We start from the raw sequence: 27,074 nt of genomic DNA, 5'->3' as shown, positions 1-27,074 counted from the left end.
TTCCTCCATGACAGGAGGACTGGACCTGACCACCCTGTGGTTCTGGAGTTGGGACCAACCCGTGCAGCTCAGTCCAGGACTCCACTGTGGCTGAGTCATGTCATCAACATGCGACTCCTGAGATTCATCTCTCTGTGGATTGAAATGTTTCATGAGGAGTGTCAGTGCCGGATGTGGTCCTCCTGCCTCATGTGGTCCACCTGCCTCATGTGGTCCACCTGCCTGCTGCGGTCCACCTGCCTGATGTGGTCCACCTGCCTGATGTGGTCCTCCTGCCTGATGTGGTCCACCTGCCTGATGTGGTCCACCTGCCTCATGTGGTCCTCCTGCCTGATGTGGTCCACCTGCCTGATCTGGTCCTCCTGCCTGATGTGGTCCACCTGCCTGATGTGGTCCTCCTGCCTCATGTGGTCCACCTGCCTGATCTGGTCCTCCTGCCTGATGTGGTCCACCTGCCTGATCTGGTCCTCCTGCCTCATGTGGTCCTCCTGCCTGATCTGGTCCTCCTGCCTGATCTGGTCCTCCTGCCTGATGTGGTCCTCCTGCCTGATCTGGTCCTCCTGCCTGATGTGGTCCTCCTGCCTGATGTGGTCCTCCTGCCTGATGTGGTCCTCCTGCCTGATCTGGTCCTCCTGCCTGATCTGGTCCTCCTGCCTGATGTGGTCCTCCTGCCTGATCTGGTCCTCCTGCCTGATGTGGTCCTCCTGCCTGATGTGGTCCTCCTGCCTGATCTGGTCCTCCTGCCTCATGTGGTCCTCCTGCCTGATCTGGTCCTCCTGCCTGATCTGGTCCTCCTGCCTGATGTGGTCCTCCTGCCTCATGTGGTCCTCCTGCCTGATCTGGTTCAGCGGAAGTTCCAGGACTGGAACCGGATATTAGAAACATGCATGCGCAAGGTCTACGAATTGTGTTTATTAATTATAACATGTAAAGTTGTGGGTTTTTTTAATAGTTGTTAAAATAGTCAATATGTAACCAGCAAATCTGGAAATGATACATTGTTACGCGCATGCGTAGGTGCCTGATCACATTTAAGCTGAAAATCAACGAAGAACATTTGACCGGAGCTGGGAAACATGGTGAACGTATTGTGAAATAATACGTTTCCCTCACAGACACCATGATTTTTTTTTCTTCCATATGGTTTTCAATTTTGCATTTCCTTTCATTTTCTTTCTTTTTTCCATATTATTACACGTATACAATCAGGTTTTCTACGATGTACTTCAGTGAAATGAATAATGCAGTGACTGCATTCTATATGTGCATCAACAATAACCAACATCAAGTGCAAAAAATAATTCAACATTTGTCATTGTAGTCTGGAGATTGTACGTTTCTATCCGTCTTCATCATTTTTTAACCCAGTATTATTGAATCATGAATAATATCAAACTCCTCCAGTACATTTGACCTGCGCTGTGCACGGCTTCCGATACAGTACGGAGTGTGTGGGAAACATTTCTCCTGGGATTGGTTTCATATTGAGCTCATCTGGCCCCGAATGAGGTGTATGTCGACCGTGGAGCGGCGCTTGAGTCCGTTTATGTTGTTGGATTCAAGAAAAAACAAAACTAGAATATCATATAAAACATACAATTTCTTAATCTAGACTCTTAATGAGTTAAAAGACATCGCCTGTGCGCGATAAAACCATGGACGCATGCGCTTACCAGTAAAGGTCAGTTGGTAAAACATGCGCCAGAAACTTCTGGTTCCATCCCGTAGTTTCCGGCGGAGCGCATCAGGCAGTGACACAGAGGAAAAGTTGCTCTGAGAACCTCCATCTGACCTGAGGCAGCGTGATGATGTCATCAGAGGGCGACGCCACCGACACACACTGTTGGTGTCGCGATGACAGAGAGTCAGTAACACCTAGTTTAAAACAAACCGATGAAGTAGTGATGGTGGTGTCACAAAATACACAAGACAGGACAGGTCAAAGGTCAAGGCTAGCACAGGTCAAAGGTCACCCCCCCACTTCTTCACATGACCTTTGTGCCAGACTGTGCTGTGAATGGGCACGACCTTTGACCTTTGCTAGTCAGGATCATCTGTGTTCTTGTGTGAAACAAACAAATCATAAAGAATTGATATCGGTGAAAATATCGGTCCTAAAAAGTCCCAGGAAATCTAAACATACAAAACTCAATTTCTCAATCTTTTTTTTTTTTTTATTAAAGCAAGTCACCTCTCAAAGTTGAGGGTGAAGACAGTGAAAAATTGGGATGTTTTTCTGCTGCCACGCGGCCGATTCTACTTAGTCTGATAGGCCAGCAGATAGCCGTCGTTGTACATGTAGAGGCGGCGGTCGGTGGGGTTGTAGCTCACGCTGGCGATGCCGTTGGAGACCTTCTCCATGCGCAGCGACAGCGTGTTGTCATCGCGGCCGCTGGCCGTGTCGAAGGCGTAGAAGACCTCCTCGCTGACTTTGCTCTGGTAGCGAGTGGCGTAGAGGACGCCGCAGGCCATGAAGGCGTTGCTCACCGACTTCTTGAACAGGCTGGTCTCCCACGTGTGAGTGACGTTGAGCGTCTTCTCCTTGCCGTGCCACTCCAGCCGGCTCATCACCAGGTTACCGTGGTTACCCGCCGTGGCGTACAGCGCCCACAGCCCGCTTTCGTCGACCTCCAGGTCCACGTCGCTGTTGTCGCGGCAGTCGTAGTAGCAGTAGGGGAACTTGTTGCCGTAGCCCACCTCGATTCCCGGGAGGGTCACGCGCACCACCGCTTTGGTGGCCAAGTCGTAGCGGCAGACTTTGTTGGAGCGGTAGCAGTGGTAGTAGAGGGCGCCGCCGTACAGCACGGCGTTGGGCCCCTCGTTGGCGTCAGGGTGGCTGTTGGAGGGAGCGAAGTTGTAGTCGTTGTGCTTGGTGGAGGTGAGGAAGTCGGCCAGGGTGGGGTACACGCGCACGGTGTTGCCCCAGATGTTGCTGCTGGTCAGAGGCTGGACCCAGTAGCTGCTGCTCTCCAGCGGGCTGTCCTGCATGGCCTGCTTGCCCCAGGAGCCCGCCACCAGGCTCTTGCCGAACGGGCTGACCTTGGTCACCACCGGCTCGCTGATGTTGCTCAGCAGACCTTTGACGCATCTCTGAGTCTGCACTGAGAGACGAGAGGCGGGAGACAGCAGTTTGAGGGGCAGGAGCTTCGGCGGAGGGGGGCTCAGGCGCGGCGGCGGCGAGCATCCGTTACGCTCACTCACCTCTGAAGTCTTTGGGGATGGACTTGCAGGACTCGGCGCGGTTCCTCAGGGAGCGCATCTTCTCCTTCACCGTCTTGATGTTGACAATGTCGTTGATTTGCATCCGGTCGACGTCCTGCCGCAGTTTGGCCACCTGCAGGAGCACAGGCGTCAGCGACCTCACTTCGCCGCCGTCTCGGGGCCGACCTGTTTGCGGAGCTTCCCGGTCTGGGCGTTCTTCAGCTGGCTGTGGATGGTGTCGATGTTGGCATCCAGCTCGCTCAGCTCCTGGCCCAGCAGCTGCAGGGCCAAGTGCGTGTAGAGGCCCCCGTCGTTCAGGTACTGGAAGGGCTGCAGTCGGGCCGTCACGTTGTGGATCACAGCCTGGATCTGAGGGAGGAGCTGACCCGACAACTGGACCTGGAGAGGAACAGGGCAGACGTCTGGAGATGCTCTGTCCAGAACCTTCTCCTCCCTGAAGGAAAGGCCTCACCTTCTCCTCCACGCTGTCCAGGGTCGCCTGGCAGGACTTGGCGTTCTGCAGCGTCGCCTCGTACGCCGTGACGGGGAAGAGCCACATGCTGGCGTTGACTCTGCACTGGCAGGCGTTGGACCTCTGGTGACCAATGACCCGCACGGCCGCCCCTTCAGCCGGCTGGGCTGAGGAGCTCCGCGAGGAGCCCAGGTGAAGCAGCAGCAGCAGCAGCGTGGGCAGCGCAGACATGTCTGAGGCAGCAGTGAGGAGGCGCAGCAGCAGCTGCAGACCCCAGCCCTGCGCCTCGCGTCACGGCTCTGACAGCAGTGAGTCAGCGCCCGCCGTGGCGGAAGTGAAACTTCTCACGTTTCCTCTTTTTCACCAAAATCTCCCGGCCAATCTCCGATTGGGAAATCTGTGCAGTGAAGAGCTTCATCATCAAATTAGACTTCCGTTCCACACCAAAATTAGTGCCACCGCAGTGTCATCCTCCACCACAATAGCAGGGTGAGACGACCGGCGTCGGCGCCGCTGTCGCCGGCCTGTGGTGCGCCGTGGCCGGGTGGCTCAAACGTCGCGCTCTGAACTCGCAGGAGAGGTTGACCTCCAAAAGAAGCAGGAGCGGCGGTTGACGTGCTATTTCAAGCTGCCGTTGCCGCGGCAACACCGTGCGTGAAGCAGAAGCATTGACCACCTGGATCAGAAAAACAGAAGTGAAATCTCCGGCTCTCAGAAAGTCCCACGGAAAACACGCGTTGGACTTCTCTGTCCACGCAAGCTGGGACTTCAACTCAGGTTGAACTTCTGCTGACTCGGCTCGATTCACACGACGTCACGTGACTATCCTGAGGTGGAGCGAGACAAGCTCCGTCGTCCAGGCGAGGCTCAGCGTTCAGATGGGAGGAGGCCCCGGGGCCGGCCCAGGACCCCAGTGGTTCCCCTCAGTGAGGAGGGTGCTGGACTGCTTTGCCTCAGCGGCTGCCCCCGCGATCACACACCCAGTGCAACACAGCTGGAAGGATCCTGTTGGATCCAGAGAAGGTTCTGGGTTGACCTTCAGAGTTCAGCCTTCGACCTCAGAGTCTGGAGTCCAGCGGGGCCTCTCAGAGTCTGGGCCTCCTGCTGGCAGCAAGGCTCTCTCTGTTGAACCCAGTTGGATTATCGAGCCGCAGGAGCGGACGCGGTGAGACGGTCCTGAGAAAAAGATCTGGACGGTTTTGGAACGCAGAAACAAAGAGAAGCCCCCGTGTCCCTGAGCTGGAGGGTCCGAGGTTGTTGGAGTGAGAACCAGGGCCTGATCTGACCCAGATGAACAGGCTTTCTGGACCGCAGCTTCACACATTTCATACAGATGAATCCCAATGAATCGCACCGAGGCTGAGTTAACTCACGACTCACGACTCATGGCAAATGAATCCCGCACTTCAGAAGAAGCTCCGAGGCTCTGGAGAGGCTCGGCAACATGCTAACAGCAGAAACATGACTGGCCACTCTGCTGCTGAGAAGATGGTCCTAGAAGAACCATTCAGAACAGATACAACCCCAGTGATTCATTGGCCGTTTAAAGCCAGTGAACTCAGCTTCAGTGCGAGGAAACTGGACCTGGTGAGAGACCGGCGCTAAACCCATCAGACGCCACTTCTCTCTCTATTTTAGGCTGTTTTTCGCCTCCCTCCCTCCCTTTCTAGAATTTCCCAACAGTATGGTAATATTTCGTGTGTTTTCTAAGTAACAAGAAAAACAAGAAAAACGTGAGGAACATATTCATTTCAGAAAAAAATGTTATGTAACATATGTAAATTAGAGGACAGAAATGGACCATCGGGCCGAGGGTTGGGAGTCAGATGAAAGAAACATGAATGAAAGAGAAAAAAACATCATGATGTCAATAAAACGTCTAGAAAACTGATGGTCAAAAACTTGGCTCTGAAGTGTGAAAGAAGAAAGGTGTGTGACGTCCATGGGCTGTGGCTGGTGAGGACGTGTGCAGGGGAAGTGCTGCCGTCAGAGGGAGGCGGCTCAGCCCTAAAAGCCTGCTCTCATCTGCAGCCTGTCACTCGCCGGACATGAAGCCGCACGTCTTCGTCCTGCTCTGGACCTCGGTCGCCCTCTCACACCAGGTCAGGTCGCGCCTCCTTTGAAGCCTCTGCTTGAGTCTGGGCTGAAGCTAAAGGCCACTCTGGTGAAATGGTGAAGCCTCGGTCCATCACCGTGTACGCGGTTTGTTACCAGACTGGTTCCAGGACGCGCCCCCCGTCCCACCCTGGGATGAAGCCAGATTAGGACGTGAATGTTCAGGATGTTTCTCTGGGTTCAGTTCGAGGAAGTGTTGTGTTCCAACACCCTCCTCCTGCTGTTGCTGCTCTACCTCTGTGCCTCAGCTATTCGTTCATGTTTCTGCTGGGAAAGAGACAGATTTCAGTGCTTCCCTAGGTTTTGTTTTGGAGGGACCTAGTGATCGGTCGAGGTTGCCATGGTCATGTGACTCAGTGTAGTGGTTACAGCTCATCCCTGTGTGTCACAAGGTTGCTGCTTCACGTCCAGCGTGTGTCTCTTGTGCATGTGTTTTTTCCCTGATCCTCCTGGAAACATCAAGTGGCATAGATAGAAATGTCTGCGCCATTGATTTGTCTTTATTGACTCTATTTGTGGACGTGACTCCTGCCACCAGTAACGTGGCCCCGGTCTGTGTGTGTGTGAGCCACGCTGCAGACTGGAGCCTCTCATCTTCACTCCACTGAATTCGACGGACCTCACCACCATCAACAGTGAGTCACAGGTGAAACACAGGCCAGACCTTTAGTTGAGGGAAGGACAGAGTCAAACGTGGAACTGAGTCCTGTCAGTGGTGTTGATGGTGGATCTGAGGACGCTCCAAGTCTGAGGACCACCACTCACATCGCCACTGAACCTGCTCCGAGCCCCGCCCCCCGGCTTGGAGCACGTGCGGCGAGGTTGTTGACGTTTCAAAGTTAAGCAAGTCAACGTCTTTCAACAACATTTCAACGTTTCGCCGGAATAGCTCTTACTTTTACGTCTTATTTCCTGTATAAACCACCGTCTCAACAGCAACTTGACCAAAACCATTTGGTGAAGAGCCGCATGAAGCTGGGGAAAGAGCCGCGGGTTGTGCCTGGTACAGACCAATCACGAGCGACTCTTACAGAGCGCAGCTTCGACCTGGTGTGACGCGCCGCACATTGACTCGGGTGGTTCATCCAGGCGGGGCACAGCGCCCCCTCTGGAGGATTGGGGGAAAACACTACTGATTTCTATGAAACGTGTGTCGAGGTTTACATCCATGGATATGGTTCAATTGTGTGAGAACACGTTGTGGATGTGGAGCTCTGTCTGTTCCAGGACGCGGAAGCGAAGGATGAGTGTGTGTGTGATCTGCTCAACATAGAGCGCTCCTTCCCTCACGAGCAGTTCGCCTCGCTGAGGAGCGCCGCCGCCACCTGCGCCAGCAAGTTGAGCCCTCAGCAGGTAAGCCCCCGGCCGGGCCGCCTGACCCCGCCTCTGGCCCCGCCTCTGACCCCGCCTCCGACCCGCCAGGCCGTGCAGATGGACAGCCTGCTGCTGGGCCTGGAGCGCCGCCTGCCGCAGCTGCTGGGGGACATGGCCACGCTGGAGGCCGAGGACGACGGCGACCTGTACGGACTGCTCAGCCTCATCCTCATCCACAACGAGCTGCAGGAGCTGCAGCAGCTGGTGGACCAGCTCAACAGCACCACCACGGGCAGCCAGCGCCTCATCACCGACACCGGCCAGCAGGTAGCGCCCGCGTCCGTCTTCCTCCTCCGCGACACGTCTGGACTCGGCTCGAGTCACATGACCAACTGGGGGTCAGACGGAGGCGACGCGTCAGTCGCTCCGCTGCCACCAGGTTCTGACAGAGCTCAGGGGTGTTTCAGTGGTGGGTGAGGTCAAAGGTCAGAAACTCTGCTCTGAAGAAACACAGTTGTCATTTCATTGATTCCGCACAGAGGCTGATGCAGAACTGTGGGAGTCAAGGCTGACAACTTTCATGATGCAGCTCACCTGTGAGATCAAAGGTCAAAACTCTGAGACAGGAGGTCAGAGGGTCGAGTGCAGGGATGGAATTGATCACTAGGAAGGCTCAGATTGACAGCGACCTCAGGTGTGAGCTCTGGAGTCAGAAGTGACCAGGCTGCAGACTGTTCCGCTGGAGAGGAGAGAGTGGCGCGGTGACACCTGCTGGCCGCCTCTGCGCACTGCACCACAGCGCCGCCAGCTTCCTCCCTCTCTCTCTCTCAGCTGCAGGAACTGACCACGGAGCTGAAGACTCTGGAGCAGTTCGACACCGAGAATCAGGTGAGGAGGCAGAGCGACAACGAGCGGCTGAAGAGAGACCTGGAGCAGTGCAGGAACGGCCACCTGCCGCCCACAGCGCCCCCTGCAGGTGAGGCCGGCACACGCCAGGCTCAGACTCCGGAGTTGGAAGGAGACGTTTTTGTGTGAGCCTGAGTTGGTCAGAATGACAAGAGAGAGAAGGTCAAAACTGCGACCCGTGAAAGCCTGGTTTAGCCTGAGCTGAAGTGCAAGTCTGAAGCTGAGCCCCTGGTCTTCAGGCGCGGCGGCCACATGTCCTCACGGCCACTTCTTCAACGTCTCCACCGCCAAAATCCAGACGGCGGGGGAGTACCCAGGCTCCTACAAGGTGGGCGCGTGGGGTCGCGACCCCAGGCCCCAGGAGGGGAAGGAGAGCTGGTACTGGCTGGTCCCCATGACCTCCAGCAACAAGTACGCCAACTACGTGCGGCAGTACTCCAGCCTGAGCTCCCTGACGGTGGGCGTCAGCATCCCTGGTGAGCACCAGCTGCAGGGCTTCGCACCTGCCACCACCGACCTCTGACCTCCGTCACCTCCCGCAGGAAACGTCCAGATTCACGCCTCCAACCCAACCACCAACACCATCCAGGGTCCCAATGTGGTCCTGTTCGCCGGCGCCCTCTACTACAACTGCTACAACCAGGGCACCGTCTGCAGGCTGGACCTCGTCACCAAAGACATCTCCACCGTCAGGCTGCCGGAGGACACCAGGTGCGGCTCACTGTGCCGCCACCGGGGGGCGCTGCCGCGGCTCTTTCTTGCTTCCAGCTCTAACAACACAGCGCTTCAGTCTTCCTTGGGCTCCTCCCTTCAGAGGTGGCCACGGCGGATGGTTCTCCTCCATCTCACCCTGTCCTCTGCTTCCTCTTCTCTCAAACTTCCAAACCTCCTCATGTCCTCCTTCACCACCTCCATCAATCTCCTCTGTGGCCTTCCTCTCCACCTTCTGCCTGGCAGTTCCAACATCTCAACATCTTCATCTACCACTGTACTGGCTCTCTCTCTCTCCTCTGTATATGTCCAAACCATCTCCATCCAGCCTCTCTGACTTGGTCTCCTAAACACCTGAGCACATGTGCTGTCCCTCTGATCCTATCATCATCCTGCTCTCACTCCCAGAGAGAAGCTCAGCATCTTCATCTCTGCTACCTCCAGCTCTGCCTCCTGTCTTCTCCTCAGCGACACCAACAGGACGGTACCGTGCCTCTGACTGCCGTTCTTCTCTAGGTACAACTCCAAAGCGAACTTCTGCCACCTGGACGAGTGCTACCAACACACCGACCTGGACCTGGCCACCGATGAGTCGGGGGTCTGGGTGGTCTACACCACCAAACAGCACTTTGGCAACATGGTGCTGTCCAAGGTGGAGGCAGGCCAGCCGCCGGCGCTGGGCCGCACCTGGGTCACCTCCGTGTTCAAGCAGAGCGTGAGCAACACCTTCGTGGTGTGCGGTGTCCTCTACGCCACGCGCTACGTGGACAAGCACCTGGAGGAGATCTTCTACTCGTACGACACGGCGACCGGAGCGGAGAACTTCCACGTGGGGATCTTCATCCAGAAGCTGTCCACCAACATCTTCTTCCTCAACTACAGCCCCATGGACCGGATGCTTCACGCCTACTGCGACGGCAACATGGTGGCCTACAGGGCTCTGTTCCAACGGGACGGGATCCAGGAGCAGGACACCGAGGAGTTGCAGTGAGGCGAGAGGCGGAAATAAAGTGGCAAAGAAAAACCCGTGGTCTGAGGTCAAACGTGAGCCGTGACGGAGCCAGGGAGGGAGGGAGGCGGGCGTGGAACACGTACTCTTTATTAGTCACTGTTACACAGACAGAATGAAACTTTACATCTGCACATCGGAACGACGAAGCGGCCGGAGTCTAGAGTGGCGAACACAAACAAGCTCGTCGGGAAGACTCACAATATGAAACCCCAAGAGAAACCATAACAACTTATTGCTGAAATACAAATCATCATGGCAGTAAGAGGGTGGGCCCATCACATGTGGGACCGGGAGGAGGAACCGGGCCCATCGGCCCGGCGCAAACCAAAGGTATCTACAAGAGCGACGCGGGTTCAACGTCGCGAGGAGGGTGTGCAAACCATAGAGTGAGGGGGGGGGGCAGGGGGGGGGGGGGGGCGACAATACTGTACAGCACTGCAGGAGAAGGGACGATACATTCAGGAGCCCCCAAGCTGTTTGGGTGGAACGGCAGAAAATTCACAAGAGAAACCGGGTCCCGCTGAAAGTTTGCCGGGTTTTCCCCGGGAACGTCCGGACCTGGGACCGAGTCGGAGTCATCCAATGGTTCATTTTTCCCCTGAATAGTTTTCTTTTTTAGCTAATGAGCGACATCATTTGGCACGGAACGATTCAAATATTATCATTTCAACAAAAAAACAAAACCCTTATTCTTCCTCAGATCTAAAGTGTAATACTGTGTGTAATACAGTCCCAGGCCCTCACATTAATCTGGCCTCACCAAAACAATCCAAAGGTCCAGCCTTCTGGAGTCTGAGCAGAATCGCTCTCAGTGGCGCCCCCTGGTGCTCCAGAAGAAAGCAAACGCTGATAGCCCTTCGGGGTGGGGTGTGTCGGCCTGTGGGAGTCGGGGCGCTGCGTATTTTTTGAGGGGGCGGGGTTTTATGTTTTGGGGGCGCTGGGTTTTTCCCTACATTCTGAGCTTGGTGCCCAAATGGCTCCAAAAAAGCCCCGACCCCTACAGGCTGACCGGGGTCTCGACAAAGTGTTGGAAAGCAAAAGTAGTTTCAGGGAGGTGAAAGGATTCAGACACCAGGGGGCGCTGTGGCGCACTCAGAAGTCCAGAATTGAAGTGGCAGCAGGCGGACTAAGGTTTCTAAGAACACGATGCTTCACTGCACGATAAAACACAAGCGACGATGATCTACGCACTCAGCTTTGGGCCCTAGCATGGGCTTTGGTACATCCACTGAAGAAGGGCTGGATGACGTGAGGGAGCTGAGCCGACGACAGAGTCCTGCCTCGACCCCTCTGGTCTGGTTTGGTTTGGATCTGAGCTTGATTGTCGCATTAGAGACCACGAGAAGCCGATTCTGGCGAGAAGCACCGCCCGGAACAGACTCTCCTTCTGAGGCGCGAGTGAAGGTGCTAGTGTGGTCTCGCTACGCCGGACCGGCCTACGCTAAGGTTCGCATGCATGCACAGCCACTAGCCTACGGTTACGACACAAGTGAGAGCTGCGCTGACGTGGAAACACGGACGCCTTCAGCACAAACACGGCGGCTCAGGACGGCGGTCGGTGTGAAACAGTTGCTGCGAGGACCAGAGAACACAACGGCCGCATGCTGCTGGCGAATCTCGCGCAGACGCTAGTCCTCAGCAAGTGTTGTTGTGGGCGCCTCACCCTGGAAGTTATGCAGCTCCACGGCTGATAACTTCAACTGTGGATGAGGACAGCGTCCCCACCAGGTGCACTGCAGTTCTGGAGCAGCATGACGACTCGTTCTACTTTTGTTGTATGGAACACACAGAGCTTCCGATGAAAAAGTGTGACATCACAAGCGGCCGCGCTGAGCCGTCAGGTGAAAGTAGAGCGAGATGTTTATCTTGGAGGTGAAAAGCACATCAAAGGCATCTTAAAACGTAGCGAGGTGGCGGCGCCTCACGTCTGCGCAACAGTTAGCTTGGCGCCTGGAGAATCACTGGAATAATGGCGAGACGCTGGTGTATGCAGATGATGCCATGTTTACGTTTGCAAAAAGAGCAGCTTGAAATGAGCACAACGCTTCGTGGCTAACGCTAAGCTCTACGGTTCTACAAGTGCGGCGGACACTGCGCTCCCCTGCCGCTGGGTCAATTCTGGACTGGGAGAGATTCTGACAGAGCTTCCAGGACCGGACCGCCTAGCGCCACCCTCTGGACCCTGACTATTCCTTCATCATGGCATCATCAACAGCAGCACGTTTCTGAATATTGCTGAGTGGTTTGTTGTCCTTTGTTTGGGGTGGGGGTGCGATTGGGGGGGGGGGAGAAAAGACTCAGCCAAAGAACAAGGAGACACTTAGCAAACACAAGTCAGACACTATAAGAAGTAAGTCTAGATCTTTAAGTGCTGGGTGACTGGGGCGCCTTGACGGTGAATATAGGGGGTCCGGGGGGTTAGTAGCAATACATGTGGTATTTTACACTGGAGGGGGGAGGACATGGCAGACGGGGGACTCGGGGCCAAAGCGCTTCTCTTTCTCGCGCTGGTCTCCCCCTGGGATCCTCCCGCCGCCCCTCTTCTCGCGGACCCTTCAGCAGGACACCTCCATGGTGTGGGTGACGGCGCCCACCCCCTCGGTGCTGTCCGAGTGGGTGCAGGCCCGCGAGCGGGAGCCTTCCGTGGAGCTGGCGCTGGTCAGGGAGGCGGTCCTGGAGCGCGCCAGGCGGGTCATGCTGGCGGAGGGCACTGGGGGTGGGGGGGGAGAAGAAGCGAGAACAGTTTAGTGTGGTGGCGGCGGCGGCGGATGAGCGGTGGGGGTGGGGGGGGGGATTTGGAGAACATGCTCATGAAGGAGGACCTGCTGGTGAGAGGAGCAGGCCACGGAAACCAAAAGGAAATGAGGTTCTGATGTCGTCTTATCATCCCTAGGCGAGCGGCGTCGGCCCAGAAGCAGCGAGTCTTCAAGTGGAGACCTCCAAACCCAGGACCGAGTCGAGACCCAGAACAAACTGAATAGACGTCGGACTTGGAAGATTTCATTTCCTGTTCAGTTTGGCCTTGGTTTCACCCCCTCATGGGTCTTTGTCTCGACTCGGTCACAGTCATGGTCTTGGTCTTGGTCTTGGTCTCTAAAGACTGTGGTCTCGGGTCAGGTGGTCTCGACTGCAAGACTAGACGCGCAGCTGCAGCCGACAGCATTTTCAGAGCACAGTTGGAGACCAGGAAGTGGGCGGAGCTAGTGTAGCGGTCATGACAGAGGGCGAAGAAAATGGCCTCCAGCTGTTTTCAGAACCAGTTACAGAGTCATGGGTGGGAAGCGGTGATGACAGACAACAACACAGACACAACCTTGATGGACTAACCCTGACATTGACCTTGGCCCTGACCTTGGCTTCAAAATAGCCAGAAAAGTAGCTACGCCCAACTTCCCGTCACCAACTGTGGTCTTCAAACGCTCCTTCTCAAGGCCACAGCCGGACGCCATCGGACCGGCTGTCGGACCCAGCTCGGACACGTCAGAGTTGCGGGGGAGGGGCCTCAGGAGGGTCACAGCCTGGAGTCGGGTCAGAACCCGACCTGCTGTGGTCCTGGTGCTTCAGCAGCTCATGTGAGCGGGCGCTCAGCTAGCTGGGGTGGGGGGGCGTGGTCTATTCCTTGCTGTCGCGGGGCCGTAACGGTGGCGGCGCTAGCGGGCGGCCATGCAATGACGATGATGGGGATGACAGTCAAAACCATATTTTTCCACCGAAGGAAAAATCACTTGGTCAAAAACAAGCAGAAACAGAACAGGCAGTCGGGGACAGACGCCACCAGGCCGCTGCCACGAAATCAAAACCATTGAGAGGAGGTCAGAGGTGAATGGGAGAGGAGGAAGTACCTGGCCCTCCACTCAACCTCCGATCCTTCACATACGCGACTGAGAGAACGAGGGAGACAGAGGGAACGTTAATGGACACGTCATTTCATCTGAAGAGCCTGAAGAGCGGGAGCGTACTCACTGTAGCCCATCCCCTGCAGGAAGTACTTGAAGGCTTCCGTCAGCTTTCCCGGCTGGAAAAGACAAGCTCACATTATTTTGACTATTGGGGGCCGTGGTGGCGGCGGCGGGGCGGGGAAGGCTGGGGTGAGGGGTCGGGGGTTTGAGGAGGAGGAGGAGGGGTACCTGCGTCAGCTGGGGGAGTCCGCCTGAGTCCGCCATCTGTGGGGCAGAGGACAAGCAGTCAGACATGCGCGCACAGCGCCGGCCTTGATCAAGGCTTCAGCAGAGAGGTGAGCTACCTTAAGGAAGGTGGTGTTGGTCGGGTCCAGTTTGGAGTTGCACTCCACCTGTGAGCACAAGGAGGGTGTGTGTGAGTGTGAGCGCCGGAGGGCGGACCAGAGTCTCCTGACCCGGATCATGGACCCGTACAAACAAGCTCGTCTGGAGACACGTTGGATATTCCAGCTTCGTCAAGATGTGTGTGTGTGTGTGCGTGTCTCACTTAGAAGATTAAAATGTCAAAATAACTGGGTGTTACAATCGGGGTTCATTAGGTTCAGGCTGAGAGGGTCATGAGAGGTCCTCACAAAGGAAGCAGTAGAAGTGTGTGTGTGTGACCCAGTTACTGCAGTGTGCTGCAGCGATGAGTCACTCCAGTCCGCTCCACTGCAGTCCACACGCTCACAGAACATCATGCTTCCAACAAGCAGCACGGACATGAAGACACTTCCTGCCTCTCTCACGCCGAACAATCCATACATCTGCAGCTTCCCAGTGACTCCACCATAACCGAAACGGGATCTGGACTGAACTGATTGGTAACAAGGAGTGAAGGCGACGTTCTCGACAAAATCAATAAATGATGACAGCGAGCGCATGGAGCCTTCAGCAAAAGATCTTTCCTACAGCTGAAGATACAACAAACACATCCATTAAAAATCAATAATTAAATAAATCACGCTTAAAAGCAATTATTTTCACTTGAACTATTTTACTCTGAAATGTTATTAACTTACAAATATATTTCAGATTTAGTCACGACAAATATTATTTTCCATGATTCAATTATGGATTATAACATTAAATCATTCTTGATGTTGGCTGATTATTCTCACCATGTTAAACACATTTTTCTGATGGAAATTATTCTATCTAAATCTGTATTAAAACAATAATGACTTGCCCTTTCATAAGTAAACAACATCAATTTGGAAATAATTATTGGTGAAAAATATTTTTCAGTCAAAGTTTCAGTTTCTCATCATATTATTATAGTTATTACAATATTATTGTTACGATTCTATCATAAATTAAAAAATATAATGATATGGTTGTCAATTCAACTGTGAAAAGTAATACAATAATAATAAAATATAACTCTCTCCATGGCGCATCAGGGAATCAAACCCCTTGTTTCATTTCTTAATATTTGTTTCAAAAAGCTGACTTTTTTAAAAAGAAAGGCTTTTTGCGAGTAAAAATAGACGCCAGGTGAAGAGCGGCGCGGCGCCCGATTCAGACGTGACGGCGCTTGAAACGGTTCCCGCCTGAATAATTCACAGTGAGATAAACGCAGTCGCTGACGTGAAATATTTACGTGACCTCCTTCTGTCGCTTCCACTAAAACCAACTTTGTTTTTCCCACATGGCGCCGCGCTCTCTGGAGTCCGACTCCAAACTCTGACAGGAGCGCCGTGAGCATGGCGGCAGATTAACTGGCGCGGAAACAGAAGCGATCTGGGCCACTCGGATCGACGGAACCGCGGCGAGAGAGAGACGCCATCTGGCCCCGGGAGAACACGGACACACACACACACACACACACACACACACACCTATGCATGATGGCACATCCACAGATGGAGCCAAATCCTCAGGGTGGCAGGAATTTGAAGAGCGCAGCAGAACTGTTGTGACCTACTTTGGTTCTGTTGAGTCACTGCGCTGAACAGCAGCGTTTTTTTTACACATCCGCTCTGAACTGAATCTCATCTCCAGATTCCACTTCCAAACCTTGTAGCCCGGTACTCAGGTGTGATGCGGCCCACAGGACAGGACTGTGGCGCCACACCAAGCCTCAGGCTCTGAATGTCGCGGAGCTACTGACCGCGTGTGAGGAGAGACGGCAGGACTCACCACGCCCTCCTCAGCCGGAGCGTTGTCGCCCACCACCAACATCGCAGGACACCTGCAGGAGTTCAACCGTCAGTCTCACAAAAAAAATCCAAATCCTTCCCGTCCACAGGAACTCTCTTCAACTCACTTCAGAGTCTTGGCGTTGAGGGCCCCACCACGGTTCATCTCCAGGTCCCTCCGACTGAAAGATACGTTTGGGGACTTTACTGAGACGTTACTAGATGTTGTGAGACAACGACAACCATGTCAACTAATACATTGTGAGAGAATTCAAGATCGTAGCTTAGCTCGTAGCTCGGGATCCTAGGAAAGACTGCAATCGTGTGAAACACTGCAATCGTAGGAAACATTGCGATCGCAGGAAACATTGTGATCGTAGGAAACATTGCGATCGCAGGAAACATCGTGATCGTAGGAAACATTGCGATCGCAGGAAACATTGTGATCGTAGGAAACATTGCGATCGCAGGAAACATCGTGATCGTAGGAAACATTGCGATCGCAGGAAACATTATGATCGTAGGAAACATCGTGATCGCAGGAAACATCGTGATCGTAGGAAACATTGTGATCGCAGGAAACATCGCGATCGTAGGAAACATCGCGATTGTAGGCAACATTGGGATTGTGGGAAACATCGTGATCGCAGGAAACATCGTGATCGTAGGCAACATTGGGATTGTGGGAAACATCGTGATCGCAGGAAACATTGCGATTGCTGGAAACATCGTGATCGTAGGCAACATTGGGATTGTGGGAAACATCGTGATCGCAGGAAACAGTGATCGTAGGCAACATTGGGATTGTGAGAAACATAAGGATCGTGGGAAACATTGTAATGGTAGGAAACACCATACACATCTTCAGTCTGGATGAGTTGATACATGCAGTACATTGTCAGGTGTATGACGTGACTTTACACGCGTGTGAGTGTGTTTTGTGTGAGTGTGTGTGGTGCCTGTTCACCTGTTGTACATGTTCCAGAAGAGCTGCAGGTTGAACTGGTTGATGTTGTTGTTGATCTGTTGCCTGTAGCTCTGAACCAGCTCTGTGTTGTTCATCAGCTCCTCCTGCGATCGCACAAACACACCTCAGTGACTCGAGCTTTGAGACTGGACCAAAGAACCTGACCAGAACCAGAACCCACCTGACTGAACAGGTGTGGCAGAACAGTGTCGGGCAGAGTGCTGGTCAGTCCAGACAGCTGAAGGGAAGAGGAAGAGATGAAGAGCAAGACTCACACCCGGGTTGGACCCCAGGACGCCTACCTTGCTGGCGGCCCAGTCGATCCAGCCCTTGCCGTTCGGGTCAATGTTGAGCAGGACCAATCCCTCCACCAGGTCGGGGAAGATCAGCTGCACAAAAGGATTTCACCCCGCGGTTAAACATTCTTCTGGTAAATATCGTGTCAGACAACGAACAGAGAATCCAACATGGCCGACAGCACTCACGGCAAACTTGGCGAGGATGTACGCTCCGGCGCCGACTCCTATTCCCACGATGCTCTTGAAGCTAAACAATTGAAGAACACGTCACTAAAGAGACTCAACTGGGGTCTGAGAGTGAAGCACCCACCCGAAGTGTTGCACCACGGTGGGCAGCATCCCGGCCAGCTGGTCCATGGTGGGGTACTGGTACCTGCGGAGGGAAACCAAACCAGGAACTTTAACATCGGATCATCTCAGTCACGTCCCGTCTGGTCTCGTACCCCTGTGGCATCTGCGAAGCTCCGACCTGCTGCCCTGGAGCGTCAACGTGGCAGACCACAAAGTGTTTGGTGATCTCCTGCATGTCCTCGTTGTTGAAGAACGTGTTGAAGCAGAGCTTGTCTGTGGACGAGCGGAAGAGGAGATGAGCGTCTCATGTGTGCAGATCTCAGATCTTTGTCATCAGCCATTGTCATATTGTTTGTCCATCTTCTTCTGAGGAGAAGTCGCCAGCAGCCTCTAGATGAAAGGTGATGCCAATCCTGGACTTCCTGACAGGAGCCACCTCAACTGTCTCATCCTGGAGGAGCAGATGTTCTCCTCTGAGTCTCTCCTGGCTAACTGAGCTTCAGACACAGAAACTCTTGATCTCTAGGTCACTCCAAAGCTGGTGACCACAGGTGAAAGGCCTTCTGGCTCAGCTCTTTCCTTGTGACTGAAGATCTGTCTGTCCATCTCCACACTCCACTCACTTGTGGAGGGTGGAGATGACATTCTCTGAAGATGAGATTCTTAGGAGAATCTCATCTCCAACCTGGACAGGACATCCTGAGAACCATGGTTTCAGGATGGACCATGGCTGATCTTCTCCCTGACCCTTCCAGAATCTGGGTCGAGCCACCGAAACCACGTTCTATAAAAAGCTGTGGTGACTAAGCTGAAGTTCTCTTGGGCTGAAATTCCCTCCATGAGGACGTTGAGGAGAACGGAGGCTCTCCTTCATGCCTGCAGTCAGAATCAGACTTGCCCGAGTTCTCATCTCATCAGTTTTCCTCCAACACACGTGCTCCTCGCTTATTCTGCTCACGTTTATTTTCGGACCTCCCAAAAATGAGCTGGCGGTAAATGATGGCGCAGAGTTTCTGCCGACCAGATGACTCACTCTCGGTGAGAAGATGGTCACGTTCTCTGAGGATCCCTCGTGAAATCGAGAACCAACTTGGTCCCGGGAAGAGCTGCGCGATATTTCAGGAGAGGATTTATTGGAGTGACTCACTGAGGATTTACTTCCGCTCTCCAGAAGCTTGAAAGAAAAAGATCAATGCGGCAGCGTGTTATGAATATCGCTCCCCCTCCCTCCCCCGCTGCCCTAGTTTGAGCAGAGAAGTCGTGCAGTAGCGTCATCTGTCCTCCAGGGTTCATTAAACGGACCAATTAACATCTGGGTCTGCCAGCAGCGCTGCGCTGGCTCCTCGCTGTCGTGTCGGGCCGGAGAGAAGCAACGTGAGGTCGGAGGAGGAAGTCGGTCCAGGTTCTGTCAGGGCTCCCTGACTCAGCATCTCAATGCCCTCCCACAGACTTTGTGACCCACTTTCTCCTGCTTCACTCTCTCTTCCTCCCCTGCTGCCGCTGCTCACCTCAGGTTCATCTTCGACCTCCTTTTCTTAAACAAGACTCTGTGGGTCTGTCGGGGCTAAATTTAGACACTCGGTGTGAGTCTTTACAGCAAAGACCATGGGGGAATTTAGGACGAGGCCGTTCATGTTTTCACTTTGAACAGTTCGATTTTGGATTCTGGTGTTACTCACAAAACTGAGAAGACACTGAGCGGCGTCAGAAATCGACGTGAACTGCAGCCGTGTCTGAGAGTCGTAATCGTGACGTGAACCTCTGAGAACATAGTCCAGCACACCCCGGTGACGCGAGACCACCGTGACCATAGTGAAGTTCTCCCTGGCCATCGAGCTTGTGAAAACATTGTGTTTGTAATAAAGGTCATGAGTGGGATTGAAATTCTTGTGTCATAAACCTCAAGGCTGTCGTCAACGTCGATCGTAGAAAAGACCGTAATCGTAGTGCCAAATCAAAATGGTGGAAAATGTCTTGCTGGGAACGTTGTGAACATCATAATCATATGAAATCATGGGAAAGGTTATCATAGAAAACATTGTGATCGTAATGGACAATGTGATAATGGAAAACATGAACATAGGGAAGAAAAAAGTAGATATTGTATGATCGTAGTTACCTCGCAATCGTGGTAAAGTCGATGGAAGGAAATGTCATGAACATAGGAAATGTGACCGTGGAAAACGTGGTTACCGTAAGAAACACCATGATCCAAGGGAACATTGTGATCGTGGAAAACATCGCGAACATAGAAGACGCCAATGAGATGAACATTATGATTGGAGGAAATATTGTGGTAAACATGGTTGTCTTCAGAACTCAGTGATCATAGTGAACATCGTGTTGGTAGGAAAAATCGTGATCGTAGTCGCAATTGTGGATAACATTGTGACGGTAAACGTCGTCAACGTAGGACACATGGTAAACACAGTGAAGAGTGAGGGCAGGAAACATCGTAGCAAACAGGGTAATAGGAAAGACTGTGATCGCAGTGAGCGTTGCGATGGTAGGATCGTCAACATGGAGATGGTAGTTACTGCGTGACTGTCAGAAACAACGCGACTCAGGTAAACATCCTGAGATAGATTGAGAGGTGAAGCTCATGACCACAGGAGCTGCTTCCTCTGAGCCTCCCATCGAGAGCCCAGCCGACTGCGCGTGTGCACTGTGGAGCAGGACGGAGCCGAGCGTGCAGCTCTGAAGGTCAAATGTGTGCAGTCATGCAGCGGAACCGATCGGCTCTGATGATGACGATGCTGCTGCTGCTGTTCTTTCTCACCTCCCCCCTCCTCACACGCGCCCGTGCAGCGCCGCAGTGCCGCCGGCCCCGCCTCCCTCTCTCCCTCCCTCCGCAGCACCGGGATGTTTTTCTGACCTACATTTCATCCTCGCTCCACATCTTCTCTGATTTGGTTTTTCTCATGTTCCCCTTTTCATTTTCGGCTCTTCATGGCTCGTGTTCCGCAGCTGCCGCCGCGTCCCATGTGCAGACTGACTCCGGGACTGGGCTTATTAAGGAGATTAGGTCGACGTCTTAATACTAAGCACCTTATGAGCCTGCTCAGAAAGAGCCTCCATTTTGGAGCCACAGGATGTAAATATGAATTTACTCTTCCTGGTTCATGTCTCGCAGTGCACCATCACTGTTCCAGGTGCAGGAGACCTCCACCTCAGAATTTGGTCGACGACTGCGGCGGACGCTCAATGAAGAGTCTCTTCTCGCCGAAAGAAATGCTACATCATCAGCAGTAGCTCCAGTTCTTACTGTTATGATAAAACACCACGTCTGTAGCGCCACCTGCTGTAGCTTCTTGGCTCAACCTACGCGAGTGAGGTCACACGAATGATACCAAACAGGTTATGAGGCCCCCCGCCCCAAACACACACACACACTCACGGTTCAGTCCCACGTCGTGGTAGGTGAGGATGGCCGGCTTGTTTCCCTTCGGAGCGCCGCGGATGACCACGTGCAACATCCCATATGGAGTCTCCACATCATGTTCCTGACAGACACAGAACAGCCTGTTCATGACATGGTCATAACCCACTTCCCTCACTTGTTTCCATCCCTGCTGCTGTTCACCACAACAGCGACAATTACTCGCTACACTGTCATTATTAATAAGCAGTATTTGAACAGTATAAATACATGAGCTGAGGAGGAAGAAAAGCATTTTATTCCACATGATAAAAATGAAAAATAGTTTCACCGCATGTTATTAACGCAGTGAAACATGAACACATGCACTCAGGACCACACTATAGTTACTGTTATTCAAATGAAAAACATATCGTTTCGTGAAATTCCCAAAGCAAAATTGAATGACATGTTTATGTGCCCGACAACAGCAGATCATATTTAGAAATGAAGCTGTGGATATTTGATGATGGGCTGGTTCTAATTTTAGAATCAGCCGCGATGTGATTGGATGAAAAGAGTTGCATATTTGATGAAACAAACTTGACCCACATTTTGTCGGCGACGCAGCCAAACTTAAAATGGAGGTTGATTTGTGCTGCGCAATGCACACACACACACACAGGTTTTGTTTTCTATCCTTGTGGGGACATTGTGAGGACCTCTCCTGGCCATCACCCTTTCCCCAGCCTCTCCCCCTAAACACATGGCTCATCTGAACCAGGACCAGACTGGAACCCAGTTATTTTGAAGTTTTCCCCCTCAAATTTAGGAAAAACCTTGTGGGGTCCAGTCAAATGTCCCCACAATGTCATACAGTGCCCAGAAGGATAGTGTTTTGTCAAGAATTGGTCCCCAACATAGCAGGATAAACAAGCATCCCACACACACACACACAATCACACACTCGGTGCTGGTACATAAACAGAGCTGATCCTCCTGCTTTCACCTCCGTCCATCCTCATCCAGAGAAGCATCTCCTCACACACACGCACGCACGCACGCACGCACGCACGCACGCACGCACGCTCGCTCGCTCGCTCGCTCGCTCGCTCGCCTCTCACTCGGCACAGGAACCAAAACAGGAGAGGAAGCTGCCAAATATTCTGCAGCAGCACCAACATCATCCCTCCATCACCGCAGCTCATCTTTCAGGCGTTAATCTGAGCGGATTATCTAATAATTCAGCGTTTACAAGTGTGATCCTGATCTCAAACATTTTGGCAAACATGAGAAGGCAAACACAACCCTGAAAAACAACCCTTCAAAATAAAAGCGCACACAGCTCTCGCGGATGCCAACGCACCTGAGTGTTTCTGGATTATCTACAGATTGAGACGCCACACTCCTGATGTGTGTGTGTGTGTGTGTGTGTCCGCCTGCAGCCTCGGCATCTGAAGTGTGTCAGTGTGTCAGCGACCTGTTGTCTCCTGACGCAGCACATTTCTCCCCCCCCGGACACCCAATATTGGGGTTTCAGGTGCAGATTACAGGAAGAGGAGGTGGGATTAGAAACAGACTCACCCCGTCCCAGCACTCGGGCATGGCTGAGCTGTGTTGTTGCCGATGAAGAGGAGGGAGCAGACCTGCTGAAGAGCCCGTGTGGATGCTGCAGTGTCTTTGTCTGCTGAGCCTGGGCTCCCTCCCTCCCTTTTACACCGCTCCTCACCCCTCCTCCCCCCGCCCCATTCCTCGCAGCCACAGTGGCGAGAGACGATTGGCCGAGAGGAGCAGGCGCCCCGACACCGGAGTGAAGCTGTGATCTGTCAGCGTCAGCTCTCATCAGCACCACCGATGCTTCCTCAACAAAATCAACACCAGCGGCCGAAACATTACGACCGCCTGCGGAGCCGAAGCTGAAGCCGCCTGATCCCACATGAGGGGCGCAAGAGAGCAGCGTGTTGCGATGTTGCCACCGTTTCACACCCACCGTGAGAGCAGGAGAACTGTGACCCATCAGCTACTGAAATCAGAACTTCAGGGAGCCAGTCGGAGTCGAGGAGAGTCGAGGCGACTGTGGAGAACTGAAGTTGGCTGCCATGCTCCAAGATGGCGGCTGACTGAGCACACAGAGTTCAGGTTGAAGGAGGGTCAGCAGTGCTGACACACCTGGACGACCTCAGGGTCAACACTGGAGGCTGGCTGCAGCTCAGTGGGGGCGTCGCGCTAGTCAAGCATCACACCCAACTGAGCGCAAGAAAATGGCCGCGTGAGAGGCACGAGAGAGCCACAAAATGTTTTCAGGTAAAACAAAGAAGAAAGAAAAACAAAACACTGGAGCATCACAGTAGTTCATGGACAAACACACTGGCCCCAAAATTAGAAAAACAAAAACAAAAAACTAATAATTAATTGATCAGAAAATCATACATTTTCCCTCCTTTCGTGGACCTAAAGATATGGACGGTAGAGAACAAATCTGAATTTAAAAAAGAGTTGACAGAGTGAAACAAAATGATTGATTATTCAACCGTTACAAAAATGAATCCACCATTAAAGAGCAACGTAAAACAAAAACCTCATTGAAAAAGGGGAACCTGACAGTTATTAGTGAATATAAAAGGTCAAAACATTTAAAAGAGGTCAGCAAATAGGACCAAGTTCAGAACAATAAATGAGCAATAAAGTGACAGAGCAGTGCTCAAACGTAATAAAAACTAAAGCTAAAAATAAATAAATAAAAATCTGGATTAGGAAAAATCTCATGACAAAATCTCTGCCAGTGTTGGAAAAAAATAATCTTGCAAAAATGTAATTTAAAAAAGAATACAAATAACAATAATAAAAAAGAATAAATAGAAATAATAAAATAGAAAAAAAAATTGATAATGTGATGCACTTGAAAGTCATTTAAAAAATCAAAGGCGAGGCAAAAATAAATTACTAAATGAATATAAAAGAAAAGAAAGAAATGTAGAGTCAACTACTACAAAACAACATTTAAAAATGTGCACAAAAAAGAAAAGAAAAAACGACAGAGAAAAGGAAAGAGTGTGAGGAGTTGTCTGACAGATGCTTGTCATTGTTATCTAACAGCTACCAATTAAAGCCCAGCGTCGCTGTGATGTGAGAAGTCGCAGCTGTGCAGAGGTGTGAGCCGGAGGTGAGAAGCAAAGGGACTTCAATAATCCTGGGAGCAGGTGCCGAGCGCCTCTCGCTTGTTAGCGGTCATCATGGCCGTCATGAGGATGGTCTGAAGCGTCAGAGCCACAAGCAACAACGCAGCACAAGCCAGCGTGTTTCCCTGTCGAGGCAAGGCGCCACGTACGACCAAACACCGCCAACAAAGAAGAGCTGAGCCAAGAGACAGAGATCAGAGACCATCTTACCTTCCAGTCTCCAGGGGGCATCAGCTGCTCGCAGCTCTCCTGCAGACACACATGAAGCGGCGTCAGCATCTCACTGGCACAGAGTCGCAGACAAGTTCACTCAGCTCACACATGTACCGTCTCTCTGCAGACGTTCGCAGTTGCTGCGCTTATTCTGGCCACAGGAGGGCGAACTGCATGACTGGCTGCTCTTTTCCGCATGATTATCAGAGAGCGCCACCTAGTGCTCAGTTGGAATAGTGGCGCTGTGTTTCAATAGACTTGAAATTGAATAATTAAAATATGCTATTTAATAAATAAATACTTTCTAAAAATGTACTTTCCTCACATTGACACGACAAAGTGACAAAAACGGTCGCCAGGAGGCAGAAAATAAGATTAAACTAAACGGAAATATATACAAGAAATGAAACATTTTTAATCAATTAGAAAAAAAATAACTTGATCGTTTTTTTTCCCATTAAAGATTGAAAAGAAAAGAACACAAACGTGTTCACGTTCTCTCTAATATTCCATTGGAGCTTCATGAGCTGTGATGTGTTATGCAGGTTTACAGGAGTCAAGAGGCGAGTGCTTCCCTCACCATGAGAGCACGATACTTATTGATGTCATTATTAATATTCATAATAAACGTCGCCGCGTTTAATGGTGACTCGCTGCATTACTCATCTTGGCCACGAGAGGGTGAACAGAGACGTCTTTTCGTGCAGGGGTTTAACCAAACCCCAGAACTGTTTGTCAGTCAACACGACAATAACAGCGTCATTTCCGGAATTGTTTTGCAACAGTTGATTAAAAACATTTCATATTTAAATTGGTTCTTTTTTTTTTCTCCCGGAATGACGTGTTCAGTGAGTGTGTGTGTGTGTTTAAGCATCTATCCTTTGGAGGTTCAAGTTTAGTTTAAAGTAAGTTAAAGTGTTAGGATTGGGGTGAGAGAGGGTTACGTCAATGAGAGGTCCCCACAGAAACAGCGAAGCAAACGTGAATGTGTGTGTGTGTGTGTGTGTGTGTTCCACTGACCGACGGGACCCCGGTGGCGCGGCGGCGCGTCTGCTTCAGCCAGTGCCGAGCGATGACATGCCAGCGGTGAAGGGGGCGGTTGGTGGTGGAGGAGGTGTTGTTGGGCGGAGCAGGAGTGGGAGTGACAGGAGCCTCTCCTGAAGCCTCCTCTGACTTGTCCTGCTGTGGTGAAGGACAGCGCTGTCAGTGACCTGGAATACGCCGTGACACCAACAGGCTCACAACCCTCACAAACGGCTGCACCACCCTCCCTGCCGAGGTCAGGTTACTGGGCTGGTGCTGCTGGTCATGGAGGCCATCAAGACTTTGATGATCTGGCTGAGCATGAAGTGAACCAACATGTAGATGGAGGGAGAAGTTGTGTTGCTGACCTGGACGGTGAGGAACAAGCTGCGCACCATGAGAAGGACCACTTCATGGACTATGAAGTGGAGGTGGAGAGAGAGTCGTAGCCTGAGATGGACCACAAGGTGGACTACATGATGGACCAGAGGGCAGACCTTGAGGAGCCCAGGGAGTGAAGCATGAAGTGGATCATACACAGGATGACGAGACTGATGGACCATAAGGTGAAGTAAGACGGTTCACAAGGTGGACCTTGAGGATTGCACCGCAGCGTGAAGCACGGAGGTGATCACAAACTGGGTGTAAAGAAGGACATGAAGTGGACCAAGAGATGGACTATCATGGACTCCCAAGATCCCACCACCTTCTGAAAGCATGCCTGGCCGACAGGAGATCAGAGGGCAGCTCCAAGAGCAGATGGAGTGACCACCCAGCCTGAAGAACATCTCTAAGTTCAGCAGTCAGAGCGAGACATGCAAAGGAATGTGAGGAATGATGCAAGATAGCTGGAGGAGAGCTGCTGCTGTTCATCAGTGGAGAAGGTCTCCCTGGTCCTGTGCACTGCCGTGTGGGAGGAGAGCACAGGACAGACCCAGGACCAGACAGCAGGAGCACCTGCATCTCTCCAGACTGACTCCAATGTGATGACCTGCTTTGCCTGCGAGAGCCTGAAGACAGATGAATGAATGAATAGTGTGGACCTCTGTGAGGAGAGGGTGGTGTTGCATAACAAACATGAGCGCGCCGGTTCGATTCCCTCTCTTCCCCTGAGCAGAGGAGGCTGAGCGAGATAAGGAGCCCGGTGGATCCTCGTCGCCTCTCTTTGTCCTCGCCAGCTAATCTAATAGCATCTGTCATCTCCTCCTAACACGGTTAGCGCCGCGTCGTCGCTGGAAATAATCGCAGCACAAACATCCGTCGACAGAAACACTGACCATGTCTGCGTCCGCTCCTTTGGGCTCAGGCAGCAGCGGCTTCTCCTCCGTGATCTGCTGCTCCTTCATTCCAGCCATCCTAAACAGCAACCTGCAATCGCCATGGCAACAGAGACAGAGCGGAGGTTAGCGGTGAAGCTCGACACGTCAGACACGCAGCGTCGCCCGCGGAGACAACCAAACCTGAAGATGGAATCAGAGATCCGAGGAGGGAGCCGGGTCTCACACACGACCGGTCGGAACTGGTTTTGAGGAGGGAGTGCAGTGACACGCACATCGGCCAAAACATTATGACCGCCTGAAAGAACTCTTTTTTTTTTTTTTTTGCATCGCTCATTTGTATCTGTGATTCTCTGACCACCGTTGAGAGAGGACACCCACAGGTCAGAGGAGAGCTTTGTCATCTGGCTCAGCTCATTCGACATCATGACATCCTCGACACGAGCTGCTGCGAGACGTCGGTCCGGACAAAAAAGGAGCTCAGAGAGTCTCTGGTGTAACTTGAATGCTCCCGACTGAAGCTGAGGAGTCGTGAACTACATCTTGTGATAAAACTTGAGCTGCACATCACATCCCTCCCACTGCGAGAGTGTCATTAAACAGTGGTGACCTTTTTAAATTCACAGAGACGGAACCAGGAGGAGAAGCCAATTAATC

At 52.3% G+C, this 27,074-nt stretch overlaps 3 protein-coding genes across 6 annotated transcripts; 1 reads left to right on the top strand and 2 right to left on the bottom strand.

The window, feature by feature from the left end:
- Positions 1 to 890: 890 nt before the first annotated feature.
- si:ch211-194m7.4 (olfactomedin-4) lies at positions 891 to 6,625 on the bottom strand. The gene is made up of 4 exons (XM_053886657.1): positions 3,674 to 6,625; positions 3,388 to 3,600; positions 3,202 to 3,334; positions 891 to 3,101 (listed from the first exon to the last, which is right to left on the bottom strand). Exons 1-4 carry the CDS (start codon positions 3,902 to 3,904, stop codon positions 2,257 to 2,259), a joined length of 1,422 nt encoding a protein of 473 aa, XP_053742632.1. The 5' UTR covers positions 3,905 to 6,625; the 3' UTR covers positions 891 to 2,256.
- Positions 5,718 to 10,066, top strand: LOC128771304 (olfactomedin-4-like). Its single transcript, XM_053886656.1, has 7 exons — positions 5,718 to 5,775; positions 7,016 to 7,141; positions 7,211 to 7,429; positions 7,934 to 8,078; positions 8,248 to 8,484; positions 8,551 to 8,719; positions 9,236 to 10,066. The coding sequence occupies exons 1-7, from the start codon at positions 5,722 to 5,724 to the stop codon at positions 9,708 to 9,710; spliced, it is 1,425 nt and encodes a 474-aa protein (XP_053742631.1). The 5' UTR covers positions 5,718 to 5,721; the 3' UTR covers positions 9,711 to 10,066.
- ndrg4 (NDRG family member 4) lies at positions 9,803 to 26,663 on the bottom strand. Of its 4 annotated transcripts, XM_053886652.1 has the most exons (18): positions 26,601 to 26,663; positions 26,418 to 26,508; positions 25,138 to 25,299; positions 24,115 to 24,153; positions 20,765 to 20,870; positions 17,520 to 17,640; positions 17,387 to 17,449; positions 17,263 to 17,323; positions 17,080 to 17,166; positions 16,959 to 17,015; positions 16,778 to 16,881; positions 15,939 to 15,992; positions 15,812 to 15,863; positions 13,975 to 14,022; positions 13,859 to 13,894; positions 13,695 to 13,746; positions 13,574 to 13,612; positions 9,803 to 12,441 (listed from the first exon to the last, which is right to left on the bottom strand). In XM_053886652.1, exons 2-18 carry the CDS (start codon positions 26,493 to 26,495, stop codon positions 12,287 to 12,289), a joined length of 1,314 nt encoding a protein of 437 aa, XP_053742627.1. In that variant the 5' UTR covers positions 26,496 to 26,508; positions 26,601 to 26,663; the 3' UTR covers positions 9,803 to 12,286. The 4 variants fall into 4 exon arrangements, with proteins under 4 accessions (XP_053742627.1, XP_053742628.1, XP_053742629.1 ...); XM_053886653.1 differs by lacking the exon at positions 13,574 to 13,612 and having other exon boundaries at positions 26,601 to 26,662; XM_053886654.1 differs by lacking the exons at positions 24,115 to 24,153; positions 25,138 to 25,299; positions 26,418 to 26,508; positions 26,601 to 26,663 and adding an exon at positions 22,310 to 22,471.
- Positions 26,664 to 27,074: the final 411 nt, after the last annotated feature.

This window comes from Synchiropus splendidus, chromosome 14 (genome assembly GCF_027744825.2).
Source record: "Synchiropus splendidus isolate RoL2022-P1 chromosome 14, RoL_Sspl_1.0, whole genome shotgun sequence".
NCBI classification, from domain to species: Eukaryota; Metazoa; Chordata; class Actinopteri; order Syngnathiformes; family Callionymidae; genus Synchiropus; species Synchiropus splendidus.
Note: the sequence above shows the minus strand (reverse complement) of the source record. Positions and strands in the feature narration are given on the sequence as shown.